This window comes from Passer domesticus, chromosome 7, assembly GCF_036417665.1.
Source record: "Passer domesticus isolate bPasDom1 chromosome 7, bPasDom1.hap1, whole genome shotgun sequence".
Lineage (NCBI taxonomy): Eukaryota > Metazoa > Chordata > Aves > Passeriformes > Passeridae > Passer > Passer domesticus.
The window spans coordinates 50,797,988-50,824,556 of NC_087480.1; the positions used below are offsets into that span (position 1 = coordinate 50,797,988).

Consider the following 26,569-nt stretch of genomic DNA (forward strand, 5'->3'; position numbering starts at 1 on the left):
CAGCCTTACCACATCTTCTGACTTGCACAATAAAAAAGACAAACCATTGCAAAGAAAGAGGATTCTGGCACATGGAGTCAGACCAGGCAGGCAGAAACAATGAATTACTGTGAGGCAGCCCTGAGTCAAAAGTTCTTAGCAGATCTAATCACAGCACCTCTGACTACATGAAATTATGTACAGATTTTAAACTGCTTATGCTGTGAGATTAAAAAGGCTTGAAGCCAATTTGACTTCAGCTTTTCCAAGATAGCGTGTAGTAGATTTAAATGAATACTCAAAAATGGCTTTTATCCAGTTCTAGTAGGAGATAACTGGATTCAATAGTTACTAATTTTGTAGGAATTTCCACCAGTAAAAAACCCAACCAAAACTGCAAAATAAACTTGCCCCCATACTTTAATAGTGATTGTCCAGTTCAGTTTGAAACCACAGAACTTAAATTAAAGGCTTCTCTGAAGTTGCAGAACTGTGTGTACTTTTTCCCATTACTGGAATGAAATTCAGACAGCGTGTGGCATTCATTGGATGACATTGCAGTGTGACGAAATGAGATATTAACTAACAGTACCAAACTATTCATGTTCATCTTGGTATTTAGAGGGTTTTGCTGGTCTTCAATTTTAAATAAGCAACTTCTTTTAAAAGAAGCCTTTTCCCATTTACTAAAATGTACTATGAAGGAATTGGTGACAAGTATTTATGTCTTGTCTCGACTCATTCCTTTTCTTGTGAAAAGATAATTGAATCTTACAACCCAGTAAATACTGTTTGTTAATAATTTTGTTAATGAGATTTACTAAATGGACACAGTCAAGTTTCCACATATGCAGAGGTTGTGCAGATTTGTTTAAAAATAATTCATGGACATTAACAGTCCTAATTTAGGTATCTGTTTCAAAACTTTCTTCAGTGGAAGTGTGTTTGCATGCTTCATGTGGAGGTGGATGGAGAAAAACAGCTGAAGCTGGTGCAAAAACTATGCTGATCCTACCTACAGTTTGGAGCAATAGCATTAGCTTTTAACTATGGAAAAAAAATTATGAGGCAAATGGAGCTGATCAAATAAGCTGAAGACAGCGTGGAGCATGTATATGCCATCATTAGGTACATGATGTAACAAGTGAAATGAAACCTTTTTTGTGACATTTAAATCAGAGCAAGATGACACTGCACACATGCCTATTTTCAAAACACAAACCTAGAAAACCATATACATGAAACTGCCATAGCAGTCCCTTGCTTTGGGAGGAAGGGTAAAGATGTGTTCAACACTCAGTTTCATCTCTGTTACTGAAAAGGTACATTACCATGGACTTTTTTTTCCTAATCTACAAATACTATTTATTAATATTGCTTAGATCATGGATTAGCAGTTTCAATGATTTAGATTTGATCAGCATAACACAATGCTGATTGAGTGGTTTGTAGAGCTGTAAGTCAGTCTGCTGAGAGCTTCAACGAAAAGAAGGCTGCAATGGACAGAAGACACTTTCTCCAACTACAACAAATCCTATTTTCAGATTCTCTCGAATGTGCACCCTCTAAGGAAGCATCTGCCAACACTAATTAATGCACAGTAAAACTATATCAACCAATCCAAATAAGCTTCCAGCAACTCGGGATACTAAGGACCCAAAAACTACTTCAAATTTAACTTTTAGAAGAGAGTTAACAACTGAAATAAAACTTCTATTAGCCTTGATTTTAGAAAGAAAACTAACGCATGGGCTTGAAAAAAAGAAAAATTTATTTAATCCTTTCATCCCAGGTATATATTGCATACTACAGGCTACCCCACTCTTCACTTTCTCAGACATCAGACACTTGGGATGCAACAACCATAAAGTTTGTGGAGAACGTATGTGGAACAAAGTCACCTTGCTGGCTATGAAATGCCACTATCAGTGAGTGTTTCACTACACAGGGGGTATCTACCCTCACTCAGGGCAAGGATGTATGGTTATTTCAGGTGCTGGCTGGGTGGTGTTAGGGGTTTTTGAATGCAGGGCAGCAGGGCTGTGAACATGGCAGTTTGTCCTTGATAAAGAAATCAGGCATGACTAACAAGATTGTTGTTTGTACAGCTCCTCCCTTGGGTAAGCCAGTAATTCCAGGGCAACAGGCACAGGGTACTTATACCTTCCACACCCAAGGGGATCAACAGCAGAGCTCTGTTTTCACTGTTTAAATAACAGAGCAATTAACTGGAGAAGCCTGAAGGAAACAAATCATGCCATCCAACAGTCTATTGCTGAGCAATCTGACACATGAAGAGTTGAGATTCTGCACCTCATTAAGAGATTTGTTTGGGTGTTGAACAGTAAGTGGCTGTATGACACATTCCCGGGTTCCATAGGATGTGTTCAGTAAGCAATATAGTAAGAACTATGCTTGTTAGCTGCAAAAGAGGACTAGCATTTACTGACTGGAAAGGTAAAACTATCTCTTAAATATATTTACAGTATCATGTTCTGGCCCATATTTTTTAGGTCCAGCACATGAATTCAAGTGCACAGAACTTCACCCTAAGTTAGAGCAAATTTCACTGTTTAAGGAAAACCTATTTGACCGCAAAAAAGTCTGCTTCTGGTGAGTCAGACTAGCATAGAACATGCACATACTAGAAAAGAATGGGGTATATTTGTTCAAAACACCACGAATAGGCTTCAGGAAGCTTTCAGCACAGCTACTATAGAAATGGCTGAGTGAAAGACTGGAATGCTAACCCCCTTCATGGCATGAGAAGCTGTGGAGCAAGCAGAGCAGAGTACCACTGCATGGCAGGAGGAAAAAGGGTTGTAATGTAGCTTGACCTACTCTTGCAACAGCTTGAGGTTGTCCTAAGGCTTGATGTTGGTGAGATTAAAAAAGAATCTTTAGAAGCAGAGGTTTTCAGACCTGCTGGATGAATTCCCAAAGCAACTAAATTACTTCTACTTTCTATGGCACCTAAGCAACCTTCAAGAGACCAAAAACCCATCCCAATTTCATGAATGACCATTTTATTTTCATGTATTTCAGTAGTTACAAATATAGTAGTTGACTGAGTATTTGCTTCCTTCTCCCAAGTAGCTTTATTAAATAATCAAGTGGGTTTTAAAACATAGCTTTTAAGCACATTTTGATTAGAAAAATATTTTTTGTGAATCCTGGATTAGATAGATATTAATGCTTCCTCTCATATTTTGAAGTAATTCTACATGCTGGTTTCTGAAACATATACTTTTTAATCTATCCATAAGAAAAGAAATACAAGCATTTATTTCATACCAGTTCTATAAGTTTTGTATTTTGAGCTTGAAAACAGTTGGAAAAGTTTAGTTTGCTATACACATATATATATATATATACACCTCTAAATACACAAGATACTGCAATTTCTCAATTTAACACTACTTCTCTTACCTGAAGATGGTTACAAAAAATAGTCTTAGTTGCTGTAACATTTGTTTTTTACAAGTTGGATATGGTTACAAGATCCTGGATTACAAAATGCTTGATTCCATTAGCTTTTAAATGGACAAATAGGTATTTTAGGTTGATATGCTTTAAAGTCGTGTAGCTTGTAGCATTTGCCATCATAACAAAATAGAAGAGAAAGTTAAAAACCAACTTTACACTTTTTACTTAAAAACCACATAAGAAATGCAATACGGAACATACTGAAATGGAAATTTTTTTTCAACAAACAATATATAGTATTAACAATATGCAGAAGCACTAAGCAGCAATTTTTTTTCTTTGTAATACTGCTCCAGCAATTGTTTACTTCCTGTAGATTTAGGACTACAACTAACTGATACTGCATGAAGAGATCTGCAGTTGAAAAACTGACTTGAACAATACCCCACAGAAATTCTACTCTTTTAAGTAAAAGAAATGGGATTCCTCTTACAGTCATGTAAAAATTATTGTAAATTAAATACCAACTTCCATATGATTTACTTTTCTGCAGTCACATATACAACACTGCTATTTCTTAGGCTACCTAACAGAGCAGGTAACCTCTAAATTTCCACAGGCAAAAGGCTGACAGCAAATCTTGAAATATTTTGTTATGAAAAACAACAACAAAAAAAAATCCCAAACCCTTTGAAAGTGTTGTTAAAGCACTGTATTATGGTTTTTAAACTCAAGTAATAAAGCATGCCCACAAGGCATTTCTTCCACCAATACATGCTGCAACCAAGGGAACCAGCCCTATTTCTGTATTATAAAACTAGACTATTACAGAGGGCTCTCCATCGCTCTATGCACCTTTGAACTCTAAAGACAACTGACTCCTATTTGAATTTTAAAACTCAATTCAAGCGTATGAAAGTTTCTGGGCAACCCCTATCCCACACTGACTCTTAAACAAACTTTGCTTTAGCAACACAGCTAGCTAGCTCTTTTTTTTTTTCTTCATAGGAGTTAAGTTTGGCCTTTGAAAATAATGAATACTTGAGATCAGCATGATCTTTAAATACCTGCCCTAGCCAAATGCTTTTACAGGGTTCTTTGTGCATCTTTCCAACCCGGCACAGACCTGCTCCGTAGGGAATTGTCACATGAGCACCAGCTAAGCCTCATTTACAGAACATGGCCCATAGCAAACAATGCCAAGCCCAAGTTCAATGAATGCTTTTGCTTACAAGAAATCTCCTGGCATCATGTAGTCCAATACCCCTGCTCACACAAGGTCAGCTGGAGCAGGCTGCCCTGCACATGTACAGTCAGGCTGAGTATCTGGGGATAGCAACTCCTTAAACCCTCTAGGAAACCTGTTCCAGTGTTTGATCACCCTCTCAGTAAAAAGCTGTTTCCTTGTGTTCAGATGGAACCGCTAACTAACTTGTGTCCATGTAGTCCTGTCACTGAAAGCTACTGAGAAGAGGCTGGCTCCTCAATCTTCATTCCCTCCTGCCAGCTGCCAAGATCACCCCCAAGTCTTTTCTTCCCCACGACTGCAAGTTGCAGCACTCTCAGCCTCTCATACATGCTCGTGTGCTAGAGCTGCTCCACTAAGTGTATATCCTTCAAATACCAGGGAGTCCAGCACTCCAGATGGATCCTCATCAGTGAGGAGTAACAAGGAAGGATCACCTCCCCTCACCTGCTAGCAAAGCTTTGGCCTCTTTGCCACAAGGCTGCATTGTCAGCTCAGTCAGTTCACGGTCAGTTTGCTGGTCAGTTACTCCCCAGTGGAGCATTCCTCCTTACTGAACTTTGTGAGAATCCTGTGTCAACAAGTTCTTCACCCTGTTGGGGCCCCTCTGAAAGGCAGTACCATCAGCTGGTGGCACTAGCTACTCCTCCCAGTTTATATGGATTGTCAACTCCATCCCACGATTCAGGTCATTAATGATGCTGACTACTATTGGCCCCAGTACTCAGCCAGAGGGTACACCACTATTTAGTTGCCTCCAACTGGACTTTGTGCCACTGATTAAACCCCCTGTGCCCCCTCATTCAGCCAGCTTTTAATCCATCTCACCTTCCACTTATCTAACCCGTACTTCACCAGTCTGCCTACTGATGTAAAAGGTAAACACCACAGACTGTTCTCCCAACATCCCCAAAGCTCGCTGCAGATGGCAGTAGGACTGGTCAAGCAAGACTTCCCTGTTGTACATCTATGTTGACTACCTCAACCACCTTTTAAAAATGCTTTCCAGGAGGATTCTTTTCCATCACATTACCAAGGGCTTAGGTGAGGCTGATTAGCCTGTAGACACCCAAATCTTCCTTCCTGGTTTTCTTGAAGAGTGGTATTTTCTCTTTTCGAGTCTACTGGAACATCTCTTAATCTCCCTGGCCATTCCAAGATAAACAAGAGTGGCCCTGCAATGGCATTAGCCAGCTCCCTCAACACTTGGGCGCAATCTCTCAGATTTACAGAATTCCAGGTAAAGTGCACCCTAACCCAATCCTTGACCACCAAGGTTCCAGATTTCCCCACTAGTCTTGGGCCTGGAATTCCTGCATGCTTGTTTTACTGGCAGTGACTGAAGCAAAGGCAGCACAGAGAACCTCAGCCTTCTCCATGCCATCAGCTTCCCTGCCCCATCTGACAGCAGGCTCATCTTTGCTGTTCATGTCCTTGAAGAATCCTTTCTTGCTATTCTGCCTGCAGGCTGAGGAACTATCCCACAGCAAATGGCTACTCTGGCTCCTCAGGCCACGTGCCCTTTGCCACACTCACAATGCAGTCCCAAACTTCTGGCAACAATAAAGAGAAGCCTTTCATTTTACAGGGGGAGGCTGGTCAGGAATCCAAGCTGATGTTTCTGGCCTATGCTTTGTGCAGTGGAAGGCAACATACTGAAATGATCTCTCTTGTGCTCTTTAAAATATTTTTTACTTTGTGTATATCTACTACGATCTCAAATTTCTGTATACATGTGTAATGTTATAGACACAGTGAGGATATAAGAAATAATGTACTTGGAGGCTCAAGTACTGTATGAGAAATATGCACTGACTTGGTAAAAAAATTACTGTAATTATATTAAGCAAAATAATGACTAAACATTGCTGATTAGGAAGATGTAAAACAAAATGAGTGGTTTTCCCTGTAATTTTTACTGCAGAATTCACCTGTATGACTTCTACTTAAACCCTTTTCTTCTCATGCAGCATTACAGTATTTCCCCCCACCCATCCCACAAAACAAAAAAAAAACCAAAGATTCCACTAGGTGTTACAGATTGCACTTTTAAAGCAGACTCGCCAGTCTTCTGCATTTCCAGTGTCCTATTTTAATCTGTTGACATACACAGTCTTCCATTTTATGAAACTGGAAGATTTCGCCTAAGTACTTCTTTTGATGCTGGAGAAATGTTATCTGGGAAAATTACTTCAAACTCTATAATTAAGTCTCCCCGTTGGTCAGGATTTTTGGGAAATGGCAAACCATATCCTATAATTCTTCTTCTCATCCCAGGCTTTACCACTTCGTTGACTGTCATGGGTATGGTTCTTCCTTCTATCGTTGGCACATTGAAAGAGCTGCCACACAAAGCCTAAAGATTGCAATATGAGAAAAAGAAATTGGTCAGAACTTTTTTGTACCTGTATATGAATTTGGATTATTTACAAGTGACTAGAATTCTAAATAGCATTTCTCCTATGCACTTCTCAGATGTCAAAATTTTAATTTAATGCTCCTCTCTTAAAAAGAGAAAACTTGAAGTTGTCATTGAATGTTGCTGAATTTATGAATATTACACAATTTATGAATATTACACAATATTACACAATGGCTACTGGAGGGTAACTGAGCTTCTATGCCATTCAAAGACTTTATCAAATAATAAGAGAGCTGAGCCGAATGAACCTCCTCACTCATACTTCTCTACAGATGTCAGTCTTCTAAACTCTCACTGGAAATTTAGAAACTTATTTCACTTTTTGTTTGTTTACATTGCACAGGAATTTTTTCCTATCAACCAACCTCTATTATATCGCATTTCAGGACATTTAAGTGTCTATAAGCAGAGGCATATAAAATTTCACAGCTATCTTATGTGAATATTTGTGGTGCCTAAAGAAATCCAAACAAGATTTTTGCACCAAAACTAGAATGTTACAGACCTTCTGCTTTATCCAACAGTTTATTTTCATTACTAGGATCTCTGAGAATAAGATTTTGATTCCTGCAACTTCACTTGATTCAGCACTTAGTATACACTGAAATGTCCAATTTACATAACAATGCAATGAGTCTAAATAGGTTTTTATCTGTGAAGGAACTGTATTACCCACATTAACATTAAATATTGTCTTTTTTCCCTCCCTCACTACTTTAGGTGCTTCACCTCACTTCACACTTACTGTAGAATCCCTTAAGGTAGCTTAATTTACACAAGGTTCATAATGAAATCAAGAGTTTATTTCTCCACCTAACTGATTAAGAAGAAAAAAATACATTACACACACAGAGCTACCATACAGCTTTAGCCACTGTATCATATTGTAATAGCATTAAACATTTGGAGTTCTACCACAAGAGGAACTTACCTCCCTTAAGCTGATCTTTACAGGATAAACAATATTTGATCCATCTCTCTTGAAATGAGAGTGGGGTTTATCTTTAATGATAAAAACAATATCAGCTGGAATCGTGTTCGGTGTTTCATCGCCTTCTTTTGGAAAAGTGATCTTGGTGCCTTCTTTCCATCCTCTTTTTATCTCAATAGTAAGGATTTTGTCCTCTGTTCGGACGCTTCTACCATCTGGGTTAAGCCTTTTACGTGAAATCCTCATTCTTTTTGTGCAGCCATGATAGATCTCTTCCAGAGACACTTTAAGTTCATGGATTACAGGGGGATCTTGTTTACGACGTAACTGGCTGCCAACTGTATTCCTTTCCCTTGGAAACCCATTCATACTAAAACTAGTGAAGGATCCAAATGGATCACCATCCACCTCCATGTCTTCAGTGTCTCTGCCACCAGGCATCCTCCTCCCAAAGAAGATCTCAAAAGGATTTGTGCCACCAAAGAAAGCTGCAAATGTAGCATGTGGGTCTCCATGGAAGGAGTACCGGAAGGTACCACCCTGGCCATCAGATCCTCCAGCTCCCCCTTTAAGGCCTAAATAAGAAAAATAAGGCAAGTTAAAAACAAATTGGGTATTAGTATAAGCTTTCCTGCTGTACAGTGTAATGATATCAGGACTGATGAGTCATAAAGATATTTACAGTACAGTGAAAGGTCTGCTTTTCAAGGAGGATTCACCATGACAATATGAGGTACTAACTAGCAATTTAATAGCTTGAACAGCAACAAGGTTTCTGAAGCTCTAGAATGACTTCAGAAGAACAGGTATTCTGACACTGCCAGTTTTATTTCATGTGATTGAAACCAGTTATTTTAATCAATTAGCATCTTAAGAGCAGAAGACAGGTTTGCTTGATTTGATCTTTCCTTGCTCTGCAAAGTGTCTTGGGAATTGCATCCTTCTACAAGGTCATTTCTGGGGAAAATTATTCACTACCACATGCGACATATTCCACAGCCTCTATAGCTCAGCTGTAACTCGGTGTTAATCAGTTTTACCCATTTTCCTGCAATTTGTTCTGAGTAAAAGGTAACACGCCAACAGCCAAACACATACATGCTTCCTTAATATTCAATTTAGGATACCAAAATTATCACAGCTTGTGTTCCTATGGTACAAAACAGGTACAAATCCTGGGAACTCTCTTCAATGCAGCCACAAATAAAAGCATCATGGAACTTACTAAGATCCAATCACTGTCTCCATGCAAAAAATCAGAAGATTATCAATAGCTTTGTTCCATCTTTCACATGGAGAGATCTAAATCTCATTTCATCCTGCCAAGAATTCTCACTGAAAATTCTCTTGCACTTCCTGTGTTCCCAATTCAAACCAAGGTAACATCAATTTTTTTCAATAAGTGATCAATTACTTCCTTGTAATAGTGTTATTCTGCACTAACCATTTCAGGGTACTTTCTCAAACCACTGGAAGACTGAAAGTCCTCTTAAGATACATTTGTCTTAAAGAAAAGAGTTAAAGTCTTCAACTTAAATGCTTGGTTTTTAAACTTATTTTTTTCAGTCTTAGACCAACTCAAAACTACAGCTGCTGTCATACTTCTGTTACCATAGAAAAATGAAGGCTTACATTATGAAGGAAGCATTCTATAAATTTGAAAGAGGGGTTTGTAAGTGTTTTTTTTAGCTCAGTGTTCTCATGCATAACCTTAATGCTGGGTACCGACACTAACCAACTAAGACACCTGACTGCTTTCCCCATTTCAATACCAGAGCAAAAGTACTCAAACTATAGCACATCCTTCTGACACACTGTTAATGCCAAATATGCAGATGAGGGGATTCAGTCTGTGATAGCAGGACACCTCCTGCAATAGCTGGCCAGAAGTTATTGAAGGTACACCCAGCTCCTGGCTGCAAAAACACTGAGGTTTCCCCCTTCTTACAAACCCCAACCTTTTGCATTTCCATTAAAACACTCTTCTGAGAGCTCAGAGAATAACTGAGGCATCAGGAGGCAATCCCACATTCAACATTTTAAAAGATTATACTTTGTATCTTTGCCCAAAATACTAAATACTGCTATTTAAGTGTCCCTCTTTGTAATTGTAAAAAACATGGCCCCAAGCAAATAGCAACGAGCAGGCCTACTTGTCACAACGGAAGTAGTTATTTTAAATGGAATTCCTGATACCATTTACATTTAAGGGAAGGGATGTTAATGACTTCCTCTGTTGCTCAATCATAAGACTGAAAGTCATGTCGGTCAAAAATTAAAAAAAAAAAAAAAAATCATCCTCTCCAGATCACCATTTTTGGATAAATGTGACATTTCTGAGGTCTCATTCTCTTGGCATGTTATCACTGTTTACAATTAAAGCTAAAAAATTGTTCTGGTATTTCATGACATCAGCCAAATTCTTTCCTCTCCAGGCACAAAGCCAAGGACAACTACAGGCTGGACACCTGGGCTTCTGCTCAGGACTGTTTTGCCTAGATCAAGCAGATTGCCCTTAAGCAAAAATTAAAGAGAAGAATACATGGCTTTTGAACTGCATCTCAGAAACTGCTCTGGCAAAGGAAGGCAGCAGTAAGAGATCACAGAAAGCTATTCATGGGTGACAGAAACTTTTCCTGTTCAGTAACTTTTTGCCTGTCAGGTGTTTGGGGTTTGTACAAAACCCCATTAAATTAAGAAATTAAAACTTCACCAGCATTAAAGCCTAGCAATGCATTTTTTACTTAAAATCTCACGAACCAAACAAATACATTGTAAATACGTTGTCTCAGGAGGAACACTACCATATCTTCATATGTTTACTTTGCTTCATTCAACACAATCAAAGAGACACACCAAAGTATAACAGAGACATACATACCTTCCTCCCCAAACTGATCATAAATATCTCTCTTTTTGGGATCACTCAGCACTTCGTAAGCTTCTGCAACCTCTTTGAATTTTTCTTCTGCATGGGGAGATTTGTTCTTATCTGGATGCCATTTCAGGGCTTGTTTTCTGTAAGCCTTTTTGATATCCTCGTCAGAAGCCCCTTTTTCAATTCCCAGGATAGAATAGTAATCTTTCCCCATCCTGAGTGTTGGAGGAATTCAGATTTTCCTTGCTGTAAAGAAAGCAGCGTCCAGTGTCTTAGCAAGGTGGCGATGCTAGAGAAGGAAAAATAAAAATCAAACTTTGAAACGAAACAGAGCTGCTACAAAACAACAAACTCTACGATACATGAAAGAAAGAGCAGACAGCCTGTCCGTATTTCATTCCTTCCCCGTGGCTCATTTATAAAGGATTCCAGAGCGGGCACGGCAGACGGTCCCACCCCCGGCCGTGCCTGCGCTCTTTCTAGAACGCAGCAGCAGCGGGCACGTCACTTCCCGCGGCTCCGCTGTGCCGCGCCCGCGCGCTCGCAGCGCCACAGCTCAGCGCCGGCCCCGGCAGCGCCCGCGCGGAGCCACCGCGGAGCCGGCACGGAGCTACCGCGGAGCCGGCACGGAGCTAACGCGGAGCCACCGCGGAGCTACCGCGGAGCCACCGCGGAGCCGGCACGGAGCCAACGCGGAGCTACCGCGGAGCCGGCACGGAGCCAACGCGGAGCTACCGCGGAGCCACCGCGGAGCTACCGCGGAGCCGGCACGGAGCTACCGCGGAGCCGGCACGGAGCCGGCACGGAGCCAACGCGGAGCTACCGCGGAGCCGGCACGGAGCCGGCACGGAGCCGGCACGGCGCTAACGCGGGGCAGAGCCCCGGCTCTGAGCGCTCGGCTGCCCCAAGCCACGCTGAAGCCCATCTGGAGTAATTATAGCGTTCTACTTCACTGTTTCTATAGAGACAGCTGTACATAACTCTTTTCCAAATATATCAACAGGGAGCTGTACCCTTTCCAGCAAAGGCTAGGAAGAATTTTTACACTCGTATCAACGACAAAGCTTCAGAAAGCAAAACTGCCTTCCTTTGAAGATAAAATTAAGCCACCCTCAACACAGCTGACCATAGCCATGTACTATTAAACAGTAGAATGAATCTGAGCAAAAAAATACCACTTTGTTTACCACAACTCAAGCCACTAAATTAAAGCAGATCAAAATGTAAATCCTGTCTCAGCCTTCTTCTATGGAATAGGAAATACCAAGATTATTATACAAGTATGGCAATATACCAAACAAATAGCTTTCATCTGATGAGATGCTAATAACAGAAAAATACTTGTTTCTTACACATCTGTTTTAAAATATATTAAACCAATTCTACTACTGAAGTATTTCTCATGCTCCATAGAGAAAACGCTATTAAGTTTTAGCCTGCAAGATTTCTTTTGTACCTCTGTTAAGAGCTATAGGTCAAGAAATTAGCTACGTTTATCAGTAGGGCAATGAACTACATGACAAATTAACACAACTGAAAAATTATTCCTCCCTGGAACAAAGTACTAAAGTACAATACTTTTGGCCATATCTAGACGTTGTCTGTATGAAGACAATTCTAGACTGAATTATGAAGGAGGTAATTAAGCTCAGCTGCCTTCCTTCTGACAATAAAACCCACTAATCCTCGGACTCAGGGAGCATTATATTTGAAGCCGTTTTCTAGAACCTGCTCAAACTTACAAGAGACTGATAAGGAAGGGACAGAAAACTTTCTTTCCTTAACCAGAAAGTACTAGAAAAACATTTGGGACTTCACTTTCACTTTCTTAACTTGCGTCATGCCCCTAATCCTCACACCATTATCTTTTCTTTTCCAATGTCTGCAATAGAATTTACTAGATTCCTTCCAGTGTATACAGGATTTTCCTAATTATTTATCTGGGTTTTTTTACATTCTCCTCAGAATATGTGTGGAAAAGGTAAAGAGAGAAGAAAGTCAAAATTTCACAAGAGTATTTCAGAAAGCAAAACTTTCAGCATATACGTAGTTATGATTACAAACGTAAAAGAGGCCAAAGGGTACTGAAAGAAGGAACTGGGTCCCCTTGCCACCAAATCTCTCAGGACTCACTTGCATTTTTGGCACAGCGGGAGTCACAGGGTTATAGACTCATTTACCTTTACATGTGAAGGAAGCAGCTGTTGCTGAGCCCTACCTGGAATAAAGCTAGTCTTTTACTAAATCACCCTTTTCTTTCTAACTTTATTTTAAAAGTGCTCTTTTAGTTAATTTAAAATTAGTATTTCGGACAAATTCTTTGAAACCCACATCCTAAATATTGTACTTCCACTAGGAATATTGTACTAAGCACTATGTCTCCTTTTAAGTATCACAGAAATACTCAAGGCGTAGTGACAGATTCTCCACACACACATCCCCCCCCCATTGTGTAACAACACAGTAATTCATTTCAATGGTTTCATTAAAAGCCACAATAATCAGGATTTCTCCTTAAATAAGAAGTTTCTTCATCTTAATCATTAAAACTTACAAAACAAATTTTGATAACAACAAAGTTACACTGGGCCTTTTTGCCCAATAACAGCGACTAAGTGCTCAGGCATCCTTTCTCTCCCTACAGAGGGGAACACGCTATTCTGGCCTAAGTGCTGAGTTATACCATAGTGATGTAAGTTATTCCCCAAAAATTAAATACTTAAGATTCTGAGTGGGATGTACAGCAATGACTACATTACTTCTCCTTCCTGCCTTATATGAGATCTTAATATCAGAATCAATTTATACTGTGGGATCTTGTATTTTTAATGAGTCAATTCCAGAAAGCAAGTCCCTTCTTGTCCATGTTGAGACCTTCCTTTCATCACACAATCAGAGATCTTTTGTAAATACACATAGGCCACAGCTCCTCTCACATGCCTACTGAGCTCTTTAAACAGTTTCTAGTAGACAGATATACTCTCTCAAAAGCAGTAAAAGCTTTCAGTATTACAATTAAAAGACTAGTGTGCATAAGATGGACATCTAATAATTATGCTAATAATAATTTGAGTACACCCAATCATGCCAGCACTTCTTCAGACCGTGAAATCCATCTGCTAAGTGTGGTAAGCTTTTGTCTTCCAATTTTGTCATATTAGAGCTGCTAGATTTTTAAATCCAAATATCTGGTATTTGCAGTTCTTTGCTGCTTTTTCTGTTATTTTGTGCCATATTCATTTCCAGAATTATTATCCAAAGAAAAGAAAGGTACTCCTGCAGGACTTCTGTCCCTGCAGTCCCTTCAAATAAGCACAGACAAACAGAAAACAAAACACCCTTAAAAAAACCAAAAGTATATATTTAGTTATACTGCTCTAGTCCTATCTTCTCTGGCACTATAAATATCTAGAAAAGCACTCCTCTAGACAATGACAAGATTTCACTTCCCATACGCTTGGATATCTTTTGTTTAAACGCCTGATAGCTGTCCCCTAAAAAATCAGATACGGTCATTACCTACTGTGTGACATAGGAACTCCTTTATGGGATTATTTTGTTCTGGGAGCACTCTGCTTGTTAAATAAACAAGTTTTTTTTCACTTTCTCCAAGGAAAATCCTTTCGAACCTGTGATTGATGAGTTGCTAAAATTCTTCAGAAGAGACACCCTTTCAAGATGTTTCCTCCTAAATTTGTCTCAAATGGGGACAAGTTTCTGCATTTCTACGCTGATGTCTTCCATCAGTATGCCCATTTCCCAGAACCCCTGCATTACAGTCACCTCCTATTTCACTGGTTTGTCCAAGCCCCACAGGCAGTGGTGTTTGCACACCTGCCCCGTCAGCGCGGCCCACTGGGATGCGAGCTCACCTTCCGCGGGAAGGAAGGGCGGGCTGGATTCCATGGGCTGTGCTCGGCAGCAGTCACAGCACACAGCCCCAGCCACCCCACAGAGCCACCGCTGCTCTCAGCTGTGACGAGTCCTGCAGCTCACTCAAGCCTTCCAGAAGCACTAAACTACATAGCTAGAAAATCAGTAAGGCCGTAACCCAAGACTCAATTAAGCATGCTTCTGTAAGAAAGCTAAGGAAATTCCCAGACAAATCCAGTAACGTACTTGGCCAGGAAGCCACCTCAAAACATAACAAATAAAACCCCCTCACCATCACTTTCTTCCTCACTCTACCACATGAATTCTCCAACTGATATATCACATCATGACTCAATTAACTCTTTATATCGTCAGTTCTTTGTTTACAAAGTCTTCAAATACAACAGCTACATTCCATTTCAGGCATACACAGAAAAAAGTTATCATCATTCCAGTATCAAGTGGTATCTCTGAAACTCTTGGTTATATTCAACCCTGTAAAACAATTTTCCCCCAAAATAGGCAGTCTCACACTTAACTTTCTGTTCTTAGAAGCTCCTTCAGGGTAATGTCACGGTACTCCTATTCTGTACTGAGAAAGTCAACAGCCTGTAATTGTCCAGTGCTTTTTTACATCACTGGTTTTTCTTACAGTATAAATTGAGGGGAAAAAAAATTAAAAGGAATTTCAGTTCAAGCTTTTTAATGTTGACTGGGGTGGGGGGGGAATGGTACATTTTCAAATGTAACAGATAACAAAAATGCCAATAGGTTATTAAAAAAATGTACTGTCAGGAAAACTGAATAAAATTTTGGAGACATAAAAAACTTGCCTAACATAAGCAATCTCTTACCTAGAAGATTTTCTACGTTCTTTGATCAAAACCTAGATGTTCACTTTGAATACTAGACTTCCTTTTCTCATCTAAAAATACATATGAAATACATACTAGGAAGCTAAAAATTGTTCCTTCAACAGCTCCACTTCGGAGACAGAGTCTGACTACTGCATTCCACTTGAGAACTGTTGCTCTAAAATGTCTTTTCCATTACTCTTTCAGAACAACTACAGTTTAACTCACATACATATGGCCAAAAGCTATACATCTGGTTTGGGCACAAAGTGGGAGCAGGGTCATACCAACAGTTGTGCTGACAACATCAGCTTTGAATCAGCTGCTTTCTTTAAAAAAGCCTTCAAAACAAGTGAGAGAAATTATGGAAGCACTCGTAATAACATACTGAACTCAAATTATAGATTAATCATAAATTAACACCAGTATGTTAAAGCTTCTAGGCAGAACAATATCAATATTCCTGAAGTTGAATAAAAATACTCATTATTTGCTTTAAAATAAACCATTTCTTCTGTACTTCTCACTTATTAAACCACAGAAACAAAACTGAGAAAGACAGGACTAGATCACAGAACAAATTTAAGAGCAAACAAAACCACAAAGGCAAATTCCAGACAGATCACAACTATAAATACACATGTGCATATAAATGTCAAGGCACAGGAGCCAAATCCCTCCCCAGGAGAAGCTTTCACAATTAAGTACATAATATTTGCAAACCCACATTAATGAATGGAATAAATTTATATTCATCTACAATGGTTTGAAGAAAGCACACCCATATACAATAAAAAAAGTTTCCTGTATCATCCATTGTTTTACCTAGAAAAAAAATTCCACAACTCTTCTCCCCACCACCTTTAACTGGATGTAGTTGCTGCCTGAGCTATGTTTGTACTTTATATACACTTTATACTGTGAATAAGACCTGATACATGCAAGCCCCATTCATGAACTCTATAATTAAATAGAGTTTCACCACAGAACTATTCAGTAGCTGGTATCATACACAGAAATAAATTTTGGAGTTTACAACAGAAGCAACAATTAGTATTAAAAAATATATCTAACAGAAAAGGCAAAGTGAAACCTGCAGAGCATCACAGTCTTTCTAATAGATGGCCCTAAAAGAAAAGCTTCATTTAATCATGCCCTTCATATCCCAGTAAGAACCAAATTGATCAAATTTTTACTTGAGTTCTCTGTGGAAACTGCTACTGTGACAAAAGTAAAAAGTTAAATGTACATAAGGATTCTGGGGCTGACTTTACATCTAAATGAATACTCATAAAAGCAAAGTGAAATGTCACATAAATATAATGAATTTATTGTAAGTTAAGTTACACCAGTCCTACCATCAACAAATATGTTCTCTGTTTTTCACTGGCAATATGTCTTTTAAAACAGTGTCTATAATAATACTGGAACATACATTAAATTCTGCCAACAGGCCAAAGGATATATTTTCAAGGTCTTTTGTGGAAAAGCTGACTCTAAATATACAGTCCAGAAATTACATGAATTAGCTATAGGGTAAAATCTCAAACCAGAGATACACTATTACCATTTTTGAATCCCAAAAATGTATTTTTAAGCATGTGATTCACATTGTCTTCAATTTCATTTGGAAAAGACTGTATGACAAGATGTTAGCAATTTTTTAAAAATTAGTTTTAATTTTCTTATTACTTTTTGTAACAATAGATCAAAAGTTAGAAATAAAACGTACAACTGAACATTTATCATACTTTAAAACTTACTGTAGTTTATTATGTGCTAAGTTATGGGTTGGGTTCTTCTTTTCAGGAAATTATTATTTCCATTACACACTGATCAGAACATAGCAAACTTACATCTCATACCTGATTCCTGTTTACTAAGTCACAATCTCTACTATAGCTGGAAAACAAAAATCATGTTGGAATAAACATCCACATTTTAACTTTTCACTACTAAGAGGGAATGAACAATTATTATGTGAAAGCAAGCAGAGCTCTTGGGATTCAGCAACGATGTACAGAATGATGAAAACACAGGACTGCACTTAGAAACTCAAAAGCTACGAAGTGTGGCCACACAAAGCAACACAAAAATTTCCATCTACAAGTTAAGAATACACATTCCAAAGGTGCTTTTCAGTTCCTTACTTAGATTGTGTCCATTTCAATCCCTACCCACGTATTTCTGTGAAGGGATTCTTACTCAGTTTGAGTGGTGATCAGAAAAAACGCCAATCATGCAAAACATGTACCAGGTTCTCTCACTGACTACCCCTGTTTAACACACTACTACGAACCTCAAATAGTTAAGAATATTCTCACACATACTTTTGTAAATATCTGTATGGAAAAGTGCAGTGTTTTGGTATGGAGAAATATCTCCTGTTATTAGCAAAAACCCCCCCACATTCACAACGAAGCTGAAGTTCTCTTTCCTCCAAGAAAACATTTGATTTTAACAAGTTCTGCACAATTCACTACTGAAGTTGTAAGTCTGGGGCAAAGAAAACAGAAAAATAGTGTAGCCAAACTTCTTTCTTTCAGTTTTACATATAAAAAGCCCGGATTTTTGTTCTAACTACCTGCTGCTCTGATTGTTATCACTCAGGAATTTACCCTAGCCTCAAGGAATTGTCCTGAAATAGCCCATATGCAAATGAAGAGTTAGACTTAATCACATATTTATCACACTGTACTAGTCAGGTTTCTGACTCACATGTCACCAACCTTCTCATGTTGGTTATATAACACGTAAAGATATTTAATATGATGAACAGCTTAATGCTTTGTGTATGCTCCGTTTCCCTCCAAGACTAGCTTTTTAAAATCTGATTGTAAAAAGTCTTAAAAACCTGCTGTTAACTGTTTTAAGCAACATACTGCTACAATCCAAGTCTTTCAGTGCTAACACACTGAATGTTATCAATACCATCACAAAAGACTAATTTACTGGATTTACTGGATGTACTTTATACATAGCCAAGGGCTTCCATGCCCCACACACTTTTCTCAGCATGAAGACTACACCACTTAATAAAATATACCTTGTTTATAAAAGGTTAAAAACGTACTGATTAATTCTGATCAGTGATAAAAAGAATACAAGATTGCTTGGTAGCCAGAAAAAACCCAAAACAACAACTATTAGGAGACATTACGACATAAAAAACCCAGAAAACTTTACTCATGTAAACACTACAGTACCAACAGTCCATCTACACTGTCAACACTCAGCTATTCTGCCTGCTTCAGCTCCCCCAAACCATGTGTATTTAAAACAAAAAATTTTCAGAGAACCATAGCAGATAATTTAAAAAATGCAAGTATTTCCACATGAGAAACAACGGAGGAGGATTGAATTCTTCTGTCTCCAAAAAACACAGAAGTCACTAAGGTCTTCAAGGTCAACAAATTATGGAGGAAGGAGGAAATGAATCGTTTATGGTCTACGTCCATTGCCAGAGGCAAAGTGTAATCAGGAGCTAGTTTAAATAATAAAATGAAGAAATTCTATAATAATTCCATAAGTGATAGAATTTCCTGCCAAAGGACACTGGAGACTCAATAATGATGTCAGTGGGACACCGAATAAATACTACATAAGAGATGCACTGCAAGTTTCTTAACAAAGAAACCAGAGCAGGAATGTCAGACAATTAAAAGAATGCTGAAAAAATGTGGAGACCTCTACTTGTTTGTCCTGCAGACGTATTTATTATACAAATCTTGGAAAATAATGTATAAGTATACTATAAGTATACTGTAATAAGTATGTCTGTATTGTTTTCCACCTAAGTAAAATAGAGAGGTGGTGTTTACAATAAATACACTTTTTAAAAACAGGCATTTAGTTACACTTGTGAAGATGTTCCCAGTATTCCTGTTTTCAGTAAAAGCGAGGCTCAATTTGACATTCACAGTTAATGCATTCAGCCCCACTCCTGCAACACAAAAGGGACAGAAATATCTCTAAAAATGTAAGGACAGAATGGGCAGCTCATTCTGCAGCCCAGCATTCCCCACCCCACAGCCCAGGCCAGCTGGCACAAACCAAAGCACCATTTGCTCTGGGCTGGACACAAGGGCAGGCAGCTCAGACCCTGAGAACTGTGATTGGCTCCACACCAGATCTTCCACCAATGAATCCTGGTGCAGGAGAACTTCTGTGACCTAATACCAGTGCTATGTACTGATTAACAGGAAAAGGACAATGGAAAACTCAGCACAAGTTTCCACAATAAGCCCTGCTGACTTTCCTTCAAGAAACTGGAGTTGAAGTGTTTAGAGAAGGCATTTATTTCAACACCCTACAGAAGGTCAGTTACTACAATTCTGACCCCCCAGGAAACATTAGGATGGACAGTATGTTTTATTTAATAGCTACTTCGATGGCTGTAGTATAGTACATAATCTCTTTTAGCCTTTTATCTGTAGAAAAAGCAGGGTATCTACCTCCTGTAACTATTTACTGTTTACCTTAAGCACAGTAGCAATTCCTTCCTGCATAACAAAGTAACCCAATGGGGTTTTTTCCACCAAACAATACAAGTAATAACCTGCAATCTTAGCAAAGATACAGCAATAAAGAATCAGGGCACCTGTAGAATAAAGATGCTCCTCACAGATTAGCTCCTACAAAAAAAAAAAGTCTTTGTGACTGTGGCACAGACACAACTCAGATGTGACCTGATCTAAACCTGAAGTCTGTCCTTCCAATGGTTCTCAGCCTATCATTAGGTATTTCGATTTGTTCTATTTAAAAAAAAAACAAAACTGCCCCAACATACTGCCAGTTTGGAACATTCATTAGTGGAACAGAACACATTCTAGAAATATTTTCCTAACGATGAATATACTCTACAGGTTTACACAGAAGGCTGACAAACTCACGTAGAATTTTATCACTACTTCAGTCATGTTCCATAACTAAAGAATAGACAGAAGTCTGCAAGTTGTTTTTTCTTCTTGCAAAAGCATTAGATTTTTTCTGACATAATTTAAAAGCTATCAATGAAAACTGATCTTTACAGGCCACACACAAGAGAGGGTGGGTGAAGGATAGGTCGAAGATGCTTGCACAATCCCCATGCCAATTCTACTTGTGGTTTCTTGAGGTTTTTTTCCCCCCTTTAATAATGTGAGAAGTTACTAGTTTTCAGTAGAAAATGAACGATTTTCTCAGCCTTGATGAAGAGATGAACTGCAAACACAATCAATCCAGCTGAAGCGACTCAGCTACACTGTACTGTTTTAATTGCTGTTACACTCATGCAAGACCAAGGTTATTAATGCTCTACCAAATAAGGAACTGCCCACATTTTTGCTGTGGACATGTGATCCCACTGGTCTTACATAAGCAAAAGGAGGTGCTCACACGAGATGCTTTTTCCAGAGCGTGCTCGTCAAAATCCCACCCAGCAGCTCTGATTCATGCAGCCAGTTTTACATGCAAGGCTGAAACACACACACTGAACTGTGGCACAAAGAGAGAATTTAAAAAGGAGGTGTCAGCACAATGCTGTTCAACATGAAAGGAGAACAGATGTCAGTAAGAATGTACTTCACCTACAGGAGACAGAAAGACAAGCAGCCCTAGTTATATTTACTACAATCTGCTGTAAGAGAAGTCAAAATAGTTGCTCACTAATCCTTGCAATGTTCCAACCACATCCCATAGCCAAGTTATGTTTCATAGCTGGTTTCTCCCTTCTTCATCAGCCTAGGAAAGTTTCAAGATAAAAAGCAGGAGTTCAAGAGATGTACTTTGCAATTAATATCTTAAATTACTTTATTCCTCTAGGTTAAATAGTGCATAGCTAGCTAAGAGGTAAAGAAGGTACAACATGGAAGGTACAACTCAGCAGAAAAATATCTAGGTGTTCTGGAGTGATACCAGTATCAAATTGCAGAATCTATTGTACTAAGAAACGATTGGAATTCAGATTCAGAAAATATTTACCTCTCTATGTTTGGGGTTTTTTAAAATTTATGCTATGACACACGAACAGTTTGTTTAAAAATAAGATGCTCTGACTCACAAATTAAGAACTACAATTGTTAGCTTAATTAAACAGTATCAGAAAGAATACTGCTAGAGACCAGTCCTGGGTAATAGGGAAGTACACCAATCCCTTTAGAGCAATCAAGCTTTTCCCACTTCAAGAGGAGAATTCTGAGTATTAATTATGCCTTAAATAAAGTACTTACTCGCTAATTAACAGGACTTAAATTAACCTTCTTCAGTGCATTGCTGACCGAGGGATACATTAAGACACTTCCATCCTCTACAGCTACTGCTGCATTAATCATTTGTTCTCCTTTCACAGTCTCTCAGTCCCCATCTCAGCCCTTCTTAATCCCCATTCATATGTAACTTCCACGCCTAGCTCCACTGCCCAGCTCATTTCAAGCAAGGCCTTTTACTCTTCTCCCCCATCAGGGAAGAATTTTGCAGATGCTAACAGCAAATTCTCTGTGCTATCAAAGATTTCCTTCCCACGACATCACCACAAAAACACCCAATCCCCTGGAACAAGTCAGTGCTGAGCACTGATGACTCGATCACGCTGACTAATATTATCCAGCTGCCTTTTGCCCAACATTCCTTCAACAGAATGATCCAGTCTGCACACAGCAGCTGTATCTAAAGAAGAAGTGAGTGTTCTCTGACTTATCCTCCTATAACCGACATACCCAATGCAACGGTGGCTAAATGCAATTTGATAGCCTCCTCTAAGGTAATCAAAACTTTTAATCAAATACATATCAAATGAGCTGCACAAGAGTAATACGTGCAAGGGAAGAGCTCTGAAGATTCTATGAAGTTTTAATACATTAAAACCTTTTTCTAGGAAAGGCAGCATGACTAAATGTAAGCCAAAACCACCAGATATGACATTTTTTTTGCCCCAAATCCAAATACTATCCAAACTGTGGATCTGAAAACTGTAATTATCTCTTCAGTGCACATGTATTAAACATAAAAACTCATGACAGATCAAGAGCTGTTTGGATAGACAGCACATGCTCAATCTTGTCTCAGCAGTTATTTAAGAGAGTTTATACTGATAATGTTGCAGATCCTGGACACACTTTGCCAGTGCAGGCGGAGCAGCTGACAGGATCTGAATCAATTGATGTACGTCTCCCAAAGTGAGGAAATATCAGACACCGATTGCAGATTTCAGCAGAGCAGCAATGACTTGCAGAAAGCATGGCAGGCACATGTACAGTTTCACAGTGGTTATCCTACTCTCAGAGAACATAAGCACTTCTGTCCACTGCACTGAGGCAAAGCTAACCAAAACATGCTACCCAGACGTGGATGCCATGGGACAGAGAAAAGGCGTTTCTCACAGTGGCTTGTGAGAACTTTTAGGGAGTTGGTGTAAGGATGTGATAACTTGTTAAATATAAACAATCTGCAGGTGGTGTTTTTCTACTTCGTGTTTCTGTTCTTCTCAAGGATGATGGATGAGAAAGGTGTTTTTGTTAAGTAGTATGCATGGTATCACTCTATATAAACCGCAGTGCTCTCTTGAATAAAGCCTTCTTTTACTCTTTCTACAATACTGCCTCTCGCCTGTTCCTGTGTCACTCGGCACAAGAGTTGCTGAGGCAACTTTGTAAGAAATGTAATTCTTTACTTACTGACTTTGTGAGAGGTCTCCTTACTTGTACCAGAGAACCGCTCCTTTCAGGACAGACTTATCTTGTGGTCTAGTCACCACACAGCAAAGTGAATTGTAGAAGAGAAAAAAAAACCCAATCAACCCAGCAGAACTCAGTGCATGCATGCACCGAAGTGGCTTTGGTTATGCAGAGGATTTGTTCCAGTTCCACACGTTTACACTGCTGCTTTTGCAATACCTGAGCTAATATAGGAATACCCTGAGGACCTTTTGATGTATATGATTACTTTTTTCCTCAGAACCAACCATTACTTAAATCTGTGATAACCCAGACAAATAAAAGATTTTCTGACTTGTCAGATATTTACACTCACTGTTTCTCAGCAAATGCATACAGTAGAATATTACAGTCTGATGATTACTGCAAAAAACAACCATTACAGCCTGAAAACCATGGGAGATGTAGTAATCTATTAAATTGAGCTAAGGGAGACATCTTCCACCAATCTCTAAAAGAAACAGTGAAGAGAGTTTTTAAAAATCCATATTCTTCTATTACTTATACTGCCAACTATTTATTAAGATTCTGAAAGGTAAGATGTTCACTTCTCTACTATTCATTCCTCTTTAGTAAGAATAGTTACTGTATGAAGTGAACCTTGTTTTGCACAACAAATGCTCTCCTGCTCTAGCAGCCCAACATGAACAGCTACTTACATCAAGCACACTAAACTTCCTAGAAGGCACTGAGGAAGTGCAGGAAACTCCTGCAAGGAAGAAAGCAGGACATCCTGGTGTATGATATGCCAACATACCCGAATGAATACTGCAGTTAGCACTGTTAAGGGGTTAGAGCCTCACCCCACTCTGTTAACAGATTAAACAGAATGAATTAATCCCATAGGGATCATTTTCTTAACAGAAATATCACTTATATAGTGAAATGAAGATAAGAGTGCTTAAGAGATGTGGTTTTCTAGCAGATAGGTTGTAAGTGCCACCATGGGAAATACAGACAGACCCAAGTGTTAATAAATGGCATTAGATCAACTTAGGAACAGTGCAAGTAAAGGCAAAATATTTATATAGTGTACAATACTGTGAGATCCATCTCCTCTTCAGTTTGCTAAATCCCATGTTCTGACTGTAAAGCCTACAGTGACTTCTGTAGTCGAGGATCAAGGAGTAACAGACATACTAAATATCAGTCTCAGCTTTCAAATAAAGCATCACCTCAAAGAGTAGTAAAAGGCTGGTAAAAAAACCCTAAAAATTAACATTTTCCTATTATCAGCTGTTTATGGATTCAACTAGAACACTTATACCGTACCAGACAAGACTGTTTTTATCAGCCCAAGGTATTATGACTGCTTAAAAATTATCAGCATTACATGGCTTGTCTCACAGAACTTAGCAAAGAAACAAACACCAGCACATTTTGCAACTGTAAAACGCAATGCACACTGATGATCCCCTTCATCCAGTAAGGACAGAGCCATAAAACACATAGCCACTGGCCAGGAGTGGCTTCAATGTGTCACAGTCAACTACTATTGCTCAACTAAAATTATACAAGTAAGTACTTGCTACACACAGTCAAACTATTAGTAGCTAAGAGAATGAACAAAGAGTGTTTAGCAACAGCAGCAAAGAGCCAAGCATAAGAATTAAATTCCCACCCTCCAAGCGCAATTTAACTTTTTTGCCCAACCCCTCCAGCTAACACAGCTACATTAAAGGAAAGTGGAAGCTAATTCTTGTGTACAGGCTTTTTCAGCAAAAGTATCAGAGCAGCAAGTTTCACCTGGCTGTAGCAATGCTCTGTCATCTGCCTAAAAGCATGTAGGGATTTTTAACTTTGTGGAATATGTTACTCATAACCCTTCTTAACTGCACAACCTCTGTAGTGTTATGGGACTTAAAAATGTAGCATTTTTTTAGCTTCCTTTAGTGAAGTTATCTGCACTAGAGAATGCAGGATAATCTGAGCTCAGCAACACTGTGACATATAGTCTATTAAATTTATCCCAACTACAATCGCATTAAAGCAGCATGGAACTACAAGGCAGCACTGAGGGACAGGGAAGGAAAACCCTGAGAGGTATTTTCTTATGCGAATCCAAGAGTCCCTGCACACAGCCCCACACCAGACCAAGTTTCTCAAGTAAAAGCAATGACAACAAAAAACCCACATTCAATTAAGGCGGAAGAGACCTGCCACGCTTCAGTTTAAAAGCTGGTATGTTTTAAAAAAAGGTATGACACTTATGTAAACCAGGAGCCCATGAAAAAGGAACAGCTGAATGCACAGTAATATTCTTGAAGAATTGTAAAGCATCTCCTGAGCATGGTACAGAACGCCGTCGTACAGCAGTTCCGCTCCAGTATGATGCACTCCCTATTGCTAGGATTCCTAAGTCGATGTTCTAGGACCTCATCCCGATGTGAAGCCTTCACAACACCCTCATCCACATTCAGCAGGTCAGTTCATCCCCACCAGGTCACAGGACCTTAACAGGACCCAGATTAAAGCATTACAGACTCCAGTTTTTCATTAAAGCTTGTGCTTGCGCAGCCAAGAAAAAAATCCCCCAGCTATAAAGACCGCACATTAAGAACATTCTCAGCTAAGAAATAAGCAACCGTAGGACGAAGCAAGCGAAGCTCCGCCAAAGGAGAGACCCGGTCCCGTTTCGCGGGGTGTGGAACGACCCAAAAATCCGTTCGAAACGAGCGGCCGCGCCCGCAGGACGGCAGCGGGCAGAGGCCCGCGAGCAGCGGCGGGACGGGCCCGTCCCGGGGCCCAACGGCTCCGCCGCTCCGGCACCGGCCGGCCCGCCGCCCCCGCCCCTGCCCGGGCTGCCCCGCCGGGCGCCGAGGCGGCTCCCCCGGAAACGGCCCTCGCATTATTGTCCGTGACAACGCCCGGCGGCCGCGCACCGCGGGAGACTCGCCCCAGGGCAGCGCCGCGCTCCGACGGGAACACAGCCCGGCGCTCCGGCCGCCCGCCTCGGCTCAGGACAGCGCTGCTGCTGCCGCCGCCGCCGCCACCGCCCGGGCAGCGGTCGGGAAGGCAGCGCAGCCCTAAGCGCAGTGCCCGGCCCGGCCCGTCCCGGCCCGGCCCGCGCCTCCCGCACTCACCGAGCGTCGCCGCCGCCTCAGCCCCGGGCCCGAGCGCGCTCCCGGCAGCCCCCGCAGCGCAGCCCCGCTCCGCGCGCGCCCCCGCGGCTCCTGGCCAAATGACGCGAGAACTGCGCGCTGCCTTCGCCCCCCCGCACCGCGGTGCCCTCCCTCCGCCCCACGTGACTCTCCCGGCCCTATCAGCAG

The 26,569-nt window shown here is 40.0% G+C and overlaps 1 protein-coding gene across 3 annotated transcripts; it reads right to left on the reverse strand.

The window, feature by feature from the left end:
• Nucleotides 1–2,988: 2,988 nt before the first annotated feature.
• On the reverse strand, nucleotides 2,989–26,541 carry DNAJB4 (DnaJ heat shock protein family (Hsp40) member B4). 3 transcript variants are annotated; one of them, XM_064428537.1, is made up of 4 exons: nucleotides 26,384–26,541; nucleotides 10,886–11,171; nucleotides 8,005–8,579; nucleotides 2,989–7,007 (listed from the first exon to the last, which is right to left on the reverse strand). In XM_064428537.1, the coding sequence occupies exons 2-4, from the start codon at nucleotides 11,094–11,096 to the stop codon at nucleotides 6,774–6,776; spliced, it is 1,020 nt and encodes a 339-aa protein (XP_064284607.1). In that variant the 5' UTR covers nucleotides 11,097–11,171; nucleotides 26,384–26,541; the 3' UTR covers nucleotides 2,989–6,773. The 3 variants fall into 3 exon arrangements, with proteins under 3 accessions (XP_064284607.1, XP_064284608.1, XP_064284609.1); XM_064428538.1 differs by lacking the exon at nucleotides 26,384–26,541 and adding an exon at nucleotides 25,886–26,030; XM_064428539.1 differs by lacking the exon at nucleotides 26,384–26,541 and adding an exon at nucleotides 19,467–19,490.
• Nucleotides 26,542–26,569: the final 28 nt, after the last annotated feature.